Below are 11931 nucleotides of genomic sequence, written 5' to 3' on the forward strand. Positions count from 1 at the left end.
TATAAATGGTTTGGAAATAAATTTTTGTTTCTTTTCAATAGCCCATTAGAACTTACTTTCTGGATAACCTTTGTATTAAGTGTAGAAAACACATTTCTGTGGAAAGCTTCAAAGCACTGTCCTATATGAGTCTGCTGAATGTCAATGTCAATATCAATTCAATACAAAAACAAAAATAATAAAAATATAAAACTACTACTACTACTAATATTAATAATAGTAATAACAATAACACAACATGACCATAAGACTAAAATATGGACACAAACCAGTATAGAAATCTGCAATGAATATTCCTCTGGGAAACACGGTCTTTTATTTAAGGGAAGAACATAAATTACAAGGGCTCAGAAAGTGGACTTAAGATAGGTGAAGTGTGCAGTCCAGAATGTTATATGAATATAATAGCAAATTTTGTGATTCATACCACTGTCTAGCATTATTATGTGTGAAATTTAAGAGGCTATGATCAGCTGGGCATGTGGGTACTCTTGGGAAAGACTGAAGAGTGGGCAGGACAACATTAAATTGGATATCAGAGAGAAATATTGAGATAATCAGATATAAATGAAACAGGCCCAGAATTGTGTCTAAGAGCAGACTTTTGAATAGGTCGAGTTGAACCGTTAGATTCTGCTAAACACAGTGCAAGTTGTGCACAAAATGTATGGTAAAGATGAATCAGCAATTTAATGTCCCTTGAGCATAAGGTGGAATAAAATGAATGCCCTACAAAATGGAACATGAGTTTTATAACTACAGATCGATAACATTTTTGTTTCAATTTTGAAATCAGCATATTTTTATATAACTATATGCTCAAACAGTTAAACCTCCAGTTCTACATTTTAAAACACGATACAGATGTTAAATATTTTTTAAGAATGTCATCTTCTGGGATGTGACACCATGTAGATATTGTATAAACCAACGTTTCGGAGGAACGTATCGCCTCCATCTTCAGGGAATAAAAATCTGAGAGCGAGGAACCAGCATGAGCAGGTAGCTGTATAAAAATCCGCAAGTGAGGAACCAGCGTGAGCAGGTGGCTGTAGCTTAAATATTTTTGTTTNTCCATAGGTTCATTGACTGTAGTTCCTTGGGCAGGTCTACACATGAAGTAACCGAAGGTGTATAGATAAAAATCTTGCCATAAGTTTCAGGTTTTTTTTGTAGTACTTGGTGGGGTGGGACTGAGTCCACTTGGTACTGTGGCCACTTCTGGCCTATTGTACCAGCCCCAGATGATAGGTGAGGGTGATTGTGGAGCAATTGGTGGAATGAAGATTGGCAGGGGAAACTGAAGTACTCGGAGAAAACCCACCCCAGCACCCCTTTGTCTACCACAAATCCCACTTGACCAGACTCGAGATCGAACCCAGGCCGCTGCAGTGGGAAGCCAGCGACTAACCGCTTGAGCTTTGGCGCGGCCCAAGTTTCAAGTCACTAATACCATTGCTCCGATGGTGGTTGAGGTAAAATTAAGAAAGCTGAACATTTCTATGGTAGATAGGCAAACCAGTATAAGCAAAAAATTTGCCAATAATGAATTATTCCTCACGTTCTGGTACAAGAAGGTGGTGTACTATCTACCGACAAAAGAATCTAAGTCAGGTGCTCTGATGATGTAGAGACGTTACTGTTACTGTAACATTTTGCTTATTTGCAGACTGTGCTGCCTGTATCCAATCAGCATGGTAATATTAAGACTGTATTCTAATCTTATTAACTTTCCAAGCAAAACTATTATTGTACAGATATCATGTATTTGTACTTGACTTGTTCCATATTCTATGATGTCGACCAGCACTTGGATTTATGGAACGTAAATAAATTTAAATTCTTAGACTTCATGTGTATGCTGGCTGTGTGGAGTGCCAAACCTTGCTGCTTTGTCCTGTTAGCGATAATGGATTCCATTTATATATTTTGTTACCAAATGAATGGTTTGTTGCTGTGATACAAAATGGTCATCTACAGCAGATGTTTTCAAACATTTTCAGAAAATGTACCACTTGATGTATGAATTTTCACTGGCAATTAGCCCAAATATCAGGTGAAATATTTTAAATTTTCTGAAGAATACTGTAAGACTCTGTCATGCATATCACATGTTTATTTGTGAATAAATAAGAGACGACTTGAAATTTTTCCACAGATAATATTTTTAAACAATTTCTTAATATTTTTGTCTCAGACAATTCACACCAAATTTATTAAAGACACTCCTTCAAATTTCACATTTCAGCACAGTTGTCAAGTTAACTATTATTCCTTTCTCAACTCATGTTCTTTTTTTATTTTCTCCTTTGGATGCAAATGAAACTCACTCAGTACCTCAAGAACTTACGGTCACTTGGTGAAATACCGATCTCAACCTCAAATTTAATATTTGATCAGAATATGAATACACAAAACATCAACGCCTTCAAGAACAAATAAAATTATAAAAGGAAAGAGGAAAAGCAATGCATCACAAACTCTGAAATGTATAGATGAAGAGAAAACTTCAAGAGAATGGAAATGTGGGAAAATATGTTTAAGGGACAGCAAAACTGGCTTTAAATGAGAGCTGAATTGCAGAGGTGATGATTAAGGAAGAAACAAAAAATTAACTCTGGATGATACTACATGGGAAAAAGTGAAATGGTGAATGCAAAAAGTACTGCAGCCATTAAAACAAGAATGCAACAAAAAATGTAAAGGCAAAATAACCAAAGATGACAGGAATATACTTTTTAACAAGTACAGAGATGTGATAAAAGAATTAAATATGTCAGCAATTCTTTTGGCTAGTTCAGGGAAAAAATGCCAAAACGTATGTATTCTGTAATACAGAAGAGACTTAAATAATGCTGGAACCACTGAGGACGACGAATGAGGAAAATGTACTAAAGAAAGAAAAAATCGGAGAATGAAAAAGAAAAAACTTTTGTCTACTGATACCAAAGAATTGACAGATCATATTCTTTCATTCCCAGCATATGAAAATCATTATTACAAGCAGACACTGTTTGAAATAATCTATCTGGTGATACAAATTTAAATAAACTATACAGATTATTTAGGAAGAAGCCATTTGTGGTCACTTCCAGAGTAATATTTTCAGCAGCATTCCATTTTGCTGAAAGTGAAGTTAAATAAACCTCAAAATGGTTCAATACTTGTGGCACATATCATATGAAAAATGCACACATGCAGGCATGCGTGCGAGCACACATACATATGCAGACACACTAAACATCAGCATCCACTGATCAACAATCTCATCTGTGAAGTATGGTAATATATGCTCCCCATACACTGTTTCCCACAGATTATGAGTATATGAGATGAAGAGATATGAGTGTGGTGTCGTCCCACATGTATCGAATTTAGGGAGAGTTAAAGGAAAGCATACACTAATTGTCAATAGATTTTCCGTCAAGTGCAACAATGTATATTTTGATCACTTAATTATCTCATTCAAAAATTCAAAAATATATACTGTTGCACTTGACGGAAAATCTATTGACAATTAGTGATTGATAGTGTAACGGACCAAAATGAAACAATTCAGAAAGCATACATTTCATCTTTAACAATATTTGTTTGGCTGCACCTTGAAGGACTAGAAAACTGTCACAGCAAAAATAATATAATCTACAAGAATCTTCTGCAGAATAAGCACAATTATTACATAACTTGTTCATATATACCTTGAATGTGAAGTGTGGGGAGCATGTACAACTCTGTGAGTGGGTGTCCTATGTGAAGGTGTTAGAGAACCAGGATGCAGAAATCCTTGGGCATGATGAGCTGGATGATGAGACGGTGTCTGCTGACCATACCGCGGAGTCTGAGTAGCATGTGGGGTATGATACGGAGTCATGAACGGCGTCTGTCCTGAAGGTGTATATGGCTGGAAATAGCAGGCATATTAAAAAATAAGACATACTAACAAACTGGAGATCAGAATGACAACTATGAGGGATTGTCAGTAAATAGGTCACAAACAAATATAAAATGTAAAACATGTGATATTCAAAACTGGAAAAAACATTCAGTTCTCAACTTATCCTCCATCAACATTGATACACTTGTCCCATTGTCATATCAGTACATTGAAACCAGAAGCACAGAAATCTTTTGACTCTTTGTGTCAGCCACTATTGCACCTCCGTTTCAACCTCGTCATCAGCAAACTGTTTGCCACCAAGGTGGCTTTTTAGCAGACCACAGAGAGGTAAGTCATTAGGCGCCAAGTCCAGGCTGTAAGATATTCCAGAAGTTCCCACTGTAGTTCTTGAATTCTCTCCTCAGTTACTTGGGCTGTATGGGGTTTGGCATTGTCATGATGAAGCAGTACTCATCTTGACAGTTGCTCTGGATGTTTTCTGCAAATTGCATCCTGAAGCTTCAGGTCTTCACAGTATAATGCAGAATTCACATTTTTACTACACTTCTGAAAATGGGCTAACAATTCCCCCCGAGAATCTGAAAACATGCTAAGCATAACCTTTCCAGCTGAGAAGGCATAACCTTAAGCTTTCTGGTGGAAAGTGAACTGGCATGTTTCTGTTGCACTCAAGCACACTTTAATTTGGGTTGGAAGTCATGCACCTACGATTTGTCCTCAGTATCAATCCTGTTAAGCATATCTTCTCTTTCATCTGCATTCCATAAGAGATATTGCAAGGACAGACCCATTCAGGTCATTTTTTTTTCTTGATCCCTCATTTCTCTGGACACTCTTTCCAAAACTTCAAACGGTCTTGCATTACGCTGTATGCTAAAATATGGGCACACCCTAGTGTAGTTGCTACACTGTCTATCATTATCCTCCTTTCAGCTCAAATCAACTCTTCCACCTACTGCACAGTTACATCCGTCACAAGGCAACCTGGTTGGGCATCATGTGACTTTCGAACGTCCTTGAGAGAATTCCTCAACACAGATGTGAACTGCTTTATATCTCTTCTTGAATATCCTTTGCACCGAGTCCTTCAGCCCACAAAAAACACACAACAGAGCCCTGCTCTTTGGTAGTACACCATCAAGCATGATCGCCATTTTGACTATTAAAACATTTGCATGTGTGTCTGCTACCTAGACTGTCATGAAGCTGGACTGTGCCGCTACCTAGTGATATACGTAGAAAACCTATTATTTCCATTACAGCTACTTTACTTCCATTTGTGACCTATTTACTGTACCTCCCTCATAATTCCATGATACAGAGCCATTCATGAGAGGCCAATAGTTAATAAGCCAGTCAAGAAATCACATGCCCATACAGAACTCACAACTTCAATATCATGTTCACAAATCTCTGCATCTGAGCTTATGCTGATGAAATACATGGCACCTATGCTGTGTCCACCGAATTCAGTTCACAATTGCATAAGTCTTCCTTGAATGACAAAATCAAATTTTCCTTACTATGAGATAAACCTGAAAGCAGTAGCTGAAAGTACTTTACATGACAAAAGGAAGGAGAGACCATCGACTGCATTACTATGCAATGTCTGTTACTGTCTACTTTGCATGGCTATTAATGCACATATAAATGACTTACTAATAATACGTATCAATTCTCATATTTCTGTTCTTGTATATCATTCAAAAGTTTATTCCATGCTCTTGTTACAGTATTGAATGGAGACAGTGAAATGTACAACAAAACACTGAATGTTTCTATACAATCCTTATGTGAGAAATAAACAGGATGCATTGCATAAAAGAAGGTTCTGCCATAAGTATTATGGTGTTCAGATTTCAGTTTCATAAATGATTATCGAATTGGTGAACAAAGTGAGTTCCTCAGACAAAAACCACACTAGACAAAGATGTATCTGATAAATATTGGACCAGATCAGAAAATTCACCTCACAAATCTCTAATATGAATAAAAAGTTATGTCTACTAGCACATAAAATTAGAAAGGTTAAAATAGTTGAAGAAAGTAATTACAAGAACACATTTTAGTAACTGGATTTTGTGAGCAGTGCATGGTAGTTTTCTTCATGGAAAACTTAATTTTTCTACCAATCTGAGTAAGTATATCAATCCTCAGAATAGGTATGGCAGATATATTAATCTGAGACAGGCTTCTGAAGTACCCCTTCATGATCAGATCAGCATGTGGTGTGCTATTACTGCTACACAAATAGTATAACCCTTTCATTTCTTTATGAATGGACTACTGAACCAGAGCAGACTGTGACATTCTCAGGCCCTTTGTTGACAGAATTATGAAGGTGCAAAAAACTATGCAGGGTGGGGCTATAGCACACACTGCTAATTATTACATTATTTTTTTTAACCCTTATTAGTGCCAGCGGGCCACTCTAGCGGCCCAGCTAGTACAAGCGAAGAATGCCAGCGGGCCGCTCTGGTGGCCCTGCTGTCTACCAGTTTCTAAACGCCTGTAATTTCTTTCTGTGGTTTCAAATGTCGCGCTATTATATACCACTGTGTAGATCGATGTTTGAAGTCTACGAATCTCTGGTTTTATATCGATTGCATTAAGAATATACCCTCTGTGAATAATATCGCAACGGATGACACTATGGGCTTCCGAAGTCGGTTTGATTTCATTGTATTTCTACCTATTCGCCTATAGATGGCACTTGAATTCACTTCAGCTGGTAGAATAGGTCTTCAGCTTATATTCTGTTCCAGTCTCGTGACCTTCAAGCCAAGAACACGTGCAGTGAGGGCCTTTGTGTCTGCCTGGTTTCAAATTCTGCTTCAATTGTGCCAGTTTTTTTGTGTTTTACCATGGCTAGGAGATAAATGAAGGGTGCTGACATTCACGGTTTGATGGAAGAAGATGTTGTTAGTGATTTTGAGTTGTCTGACAATGAAAATATCTCTTCAAACAGCAGCGGGAGTGAAATTTCTACATCAACTCCGCCGAAACGAGACGCAGTTCACCTGAGCGCATCAGTGAAACAAGTGACAGTGACCTTGGTGGCACAGTTGAAATCATTCACGGGGAGGTTGCTGAGGAGAGTAATATTCAGGCCCAACTCCATTTTTGTTATACAGAAACGCAAGGATCAAAGTATATCCCATCCGCACCTATGACCCAAAATCAATATTTTTATCTGTTTTCCACCACATCCCTGAACATAAATGTACCGGTGGTACATAGTCCACTTATGTTTTTTCACTTGTGCACAGTCAGTGAGAACGAGAACTGCAGTGTTTTACAAATATTGATATGATGAATAAACTATTTGGTGTACAGTTTTCAAATTTTAACCTCATATATAAAATGAATGGAGCTATCAGAAAACAACAACAGGTAATTACTTTTTCAAATATCTGATGTTGATATTATCCTTGAAAGTCAAAGTTTCGTTTTTTTTTCTAACAAAAGTACGAAAAATATTTTTTATCTTCATAATGTGCTGTGATAGAAATAAAATTGTTCCTGCACAAGAATATACATTCATCATGCAACAACCAGGAATTTTTCCAGTTATCTGACTGCAAAAATGGGATGAGTAGAATTTATTATAAATAAGCATGTAATAGTATCTGAAACGAATTTAAATGGCCTGGCAGTTAAGGGACGGCCGCTAGAGTGGCCCGCTGGCACGTTAAGGGTTAAATGATGTGGCTGAAGACAGACTGGCAAGCCCCATGTTTTGGCATGTGACTTTTATCTGCTGGTAAGCCTAGTAGACAATGTGTATTCTAATAAAGCCCCCTCCCCCATACAATGAATGACAGGTCAGTGATAAGAAAGTCTGGTAATTTAGTAGTCTGAGGAACACTGTATTTCTCAGATCTCCATTTTAATATTACTCTCTCATCTACAGTTTGGTCCACCAGTACTCTCCAAGCACCATTTTGTATGCACATCTGTATTCCCCCACATCACCCTAAGATCAGAATCAACCAATAAATAAATGTTAGATAAAGGATGAACACCACCTATTGTCATGATCCTCAGGCACTTCAATTCATATCCTCATAACCTGTTTCCACACAATCCATTTTAATATCCTGCTATCTCTTTCTTGGTCTTACAATCAGGTGTATCCAACAAGTTTCTTCACTGGCTCTTTTCAGTTATTTTATGATACTATTTCAACTGCAGAGGTCACTGTCTATTTTAATACAGCATCCTGGCATTCATTTGAAACTGGGAAAGATCGTAACACGTATTATTCAGAATAGCCAGTAACACTACTGAGGGATGAACTAGATACTTCTCAATACAGCATTACCAACATACAAACCTGTTAGTAATGTTCTTTGTAATCTGCATCACACATGTAATTATTACGGCACAGCAAGGGCTACTGCCAAAACAGTACCATTCATTGACTGAGGATACAGTAGGTACTTACAGTGTTGGGATAGGTGTGCATATTAGCCCCATAGCCTCCACCACCAGGTGTGTGGGGATAATGAGGTGTTTGGCTTGCCACTTGTGACAGACTGTGAAGCATGTGGTTTGGCAAAGCTTGGGCAACACGCTGAATTGCTTCTGGATTCATTCCTGAAAGATAACAAATATACATTTAACATTCAATCTACTTCTGCACAGTACAGTACTAAAGCTTCATTATAATTAGAAAAGAAAACCACTGGCATGTACAAATGTTAATGTTACACATGTGGAAACATCTAATATAAAGCAAAGACATTTCTTCCAGCACTTCCATAGCAAAAAGCAATTCCTAACCAATGACACATTTTTCCATGAATAGTATTTTTTTTTATTGCTAGTGGCATGGGACTAAGTCCCTTGTACTGTGGCCACTTCTGGCCTATTGTACCAGCACCAGAAGATACGATAGGTGAGGGTGATTGTGGAGCAACTGGTGAAATGAAGATTGGCAGGGGAAACCGAAGTAGTCGGAGAAAACCTGCCCCAGCGCCACTGTGTCCACCACAAACCTCACTTGACCAGACCTGGGATCAAACCTGGGCCGCCACAGTGGGAAGCCAGCGACTAACCGCTTGAGCTATGGCACGGCCTCCATGAACAGTAACTGCAGGTTAGTTTCACAGCCAAAAAAAAACTGACAACTGACACAGGTAAGAGAGATTATATAAGGATGAGGAAGTAAACTATTTTATTCCGATAATATGAAGGGTATCAGGACTGTTGAATTGTTCTTCATTTCTGTCATGTCAATATATATACTCTTCATGCTACTTAAGAAACTATGAGTTCTACCTTTCAGAAATAATATTGTGTAGTCCAGTAAAAGTCAGCCAATGCACTGGAGAAACACAATGTGTCCTTCAGGGTCAAAGAGTAAGCCAAGCAAGAAACCTCCATGAAGGAGGCAGCAAGCAGAGCTTACGTTCCTTTAAAATTTGAATTGACTATAACCAAACTACAGTGTTACACCAAAAAAGACCGAACTCTTCATAGACATTGCTGTGAGAAACTTTGAAAATATTCACAAATTGTAATAATTCCAGCATGTCTGTTCTGTTGATGCATGTAGAAAGCACAAAAACCACCATTTCATCATTTTGAAAACAGCATAACTTACAGAAGTGTACTGGGCATGAAATGTGGGTTTCAAGTTTATCTCTAATCTTCATTTAAGCCCATTTCTGTTTTGATATTTAGCAAGTTAGTGTGATTTCTGCTTGAGATGTACACAATTCCTTTTGATAATATCCTTTATCACTGCCAAATTTTAAGTGAAATTAAAACATGCTGAAAACTCCCGATACAATATTTCATGAAAATCCATTTAGGGGTTTTCAATGAGTTACATGCATACAGACAAAAATGGCAAAGCTAATACAGGAATTTTCACAAGTTTTTGTTGCAAACTCTGCCAAAAAGAATAAATATTGCAGTTTTCATTTCATGCAGTAGAGTCGTTGTTTACATTCCCTACAGTACGGACAATACTTTGCGAGATGAGGCACTGACTAATATTATAATTTACTTTACTACATCTACATTACGAGCCTCATACACAATTTTATACATGCATAAGTATGAATATTCCAACTTGTCCGTGAGAATGAAACAAAATCAAATCACAAACCAACGACTGACACGTTTCTGTAAAAACGCCAAAAGAATTTTATTCTTAATTTTATATCATACTTCTGTTTTATATAACTTGATTTATTGTATTTTTTACATCAAGTGTTTTTATATATTTTAATAATATTGTATCAAATTTTGTCGGTGCTGTGGTTCAGTGGTGTGTATATGTGTGTAAATCATGTGTTTGCCTGATGATGGCTATCAATAGCTGAAACATGTAGCAGGGCCAAAAATGGTCTGATCTTGATATTAGTTGTGTTGTGATGGATATAAGAAAGAGGTTAAATATTGCAGTGCCTACATTATATTTCTAAACCTTTAGTGCCATATGGTAACATACACAATTAAAGGTTGGGCTTCAAGATTAGGTAGCATTTCAGCAACTTTCAGATATTATGAGTACTTGTTACAATATGCATTTTTATTAATTTTATAAACTCATGTTATACTGAGGCTGTGCTGCATATAATTCACTGTTATATCTCATGACACTTCCTGCACTATATGACCATATACGGGAATCTAGAAAGACCAAATCTGGAATGCAAATAATTTAATTTCAAGGCTGGCCACTGGAGCATATGCCCTCTGAGTGCTCAAGGGCAGACTACATTGCACCTCACAGAAGGACATTATCTTTTCTGTTACATAAAACATAAACGTACCAGCGAGGTTGACATTTGGTGTTCCATTATATGGTGTCCTATTGGTTGCTGCTCCTCTTGGTGTGCTAGGAGTTCCGGGGATGGGTTCACGGAAATTGTCCTTGAACCATCGGAACAGTGAGCCAAGAGAATCAAACACTCGTTGTCGGAAACGGAAGCCTTCTGGTGTTACAGTAATATATTCATGACGAAATCTTGTGCGTGGAAGGTAGGATAACATGAATTTTCCAGGATAGCTCTGAAATACATTAAGCATAATTATTTCAGAAAAGGTAAAAAATGGATGTGTGTGTGGGCGTGTGCACATGCACATACCCATAGTAAAACCAATGTCACACAGTGACAAAAAATACACATCCTGCAGTACATACGAGGGTCATTTTTAAAGTAAGAACCCATTGTGCACCCTGTTACTGCAGGTCACTGACCAGAGGTTTTTGAAGGTCAAGAGCTGTCGTTAGACCCTCTGCCATGTCCCCAGTATTTGCCAAGCCATTGAGTGAATTGGTTGCTGTGTCACAGTGCTTTAGAGAGAACCATTTCAATCACCAATCATGCCAACTGCGAGGTGCGTTTGGTGATTTGATTTTTGAATTTGATAAGCCCTGCCAATATCCACTGCCAACTTGTCAAAGTGTATGGGGAAGGTGTCATGAACAAGAGGAATGTGCGTAAGTGGTGTCCTCTGTTCAATGGGGGAAGGACAGATGTGAACAATGCAGCACGATCTCGACGCCTGTCTGTCATCACCAAGGATCTGAAAGACAGGGTTGATGCTCACGTTTGTGAAAACAGGAGACTCACTACTGATGAGCGTCATGAAGTTTTCCCATATGTTTTGTAATATGCCATCTACGAGACTGTCACAGCTCAACTCCAATACAGAAAAATGCTCACAGATGAACACAAGCAAAAATGCTTGGGTGCTGCTGCTCTGTCCTTTTTAGAACGCTACCACTGAGAGGGTGATGAATTCTTGGACCATATCATCATAGGCCCCCTCGATGGTGTCTCCACCTTATCGTGGTGAAGGGGTTTGAGTATGCCAAGGACCCTGAGAGCTATACCAGCGGTAGCGTAGCTACTGGCAGGGCCTCCCTTGCTGGACAGGTCAAAGGGTAGGCATCAGACGAAGAGAGACACCAAAAACTGATGCCGGAAGCAGCGTCATCAGCAGCGACTTGAAGCACAGAGCAAATGATGCTCGAGATGGTTCAAGTTCGTATAGCAACAGGCGTGACCAGA

The 11931-nt window shown here is 38.2% G+C and overlaps 1 protein-coding gene across 1 annotated transcript in view; it reads right to left on the reverse strand.

Moving 5' to 3' along the window:
* Window positions 1–108: 108 nt before the first annotated feature.
* Window positions 109–11931, reverse strand: part of LOC111864317 (transcription elongation factor SPT6) — a 63513-nt gene continuing 51690 nt past the window's right edge. The window contains exons 27-31 of the mRNA XM_023851474.2: window positions 10687–10924; window positions 8346–8497; window positions 3699–3901; window positions 1057–1109; window positions 109–134 (exon numbers count right to left, since the gene is read on the reverse strand). Coding sequence (XP_023707242.1) covers window positions 109–134; window positions 1057–1109; window positions 3699–3901; window positions 8346–8497; window positions 10687–10924 — 672 coding nt within the window. The remainder of the gene's footprint in view (window positions 135–1056; window positions 1110–3698; window positions 3902–8345; window positions 8498–10686; window positions 10925–11931) is intronic.

This window comes from Cryptotermes secundus, unplaced genomic scaffold (assembly GCF_002891405.2).
Source record: "Cryptotermes secundus unplaced genomic scaffold, Csec_1.0 scaffold216, whole genome shotgun sequence".
Lineage (NCBI taxonomy): Eukaryota > Metazoa > Arthropoda > Insecta > Blattodea > Kalotermitidae > Cryptotermes > Cryptotermes secundus.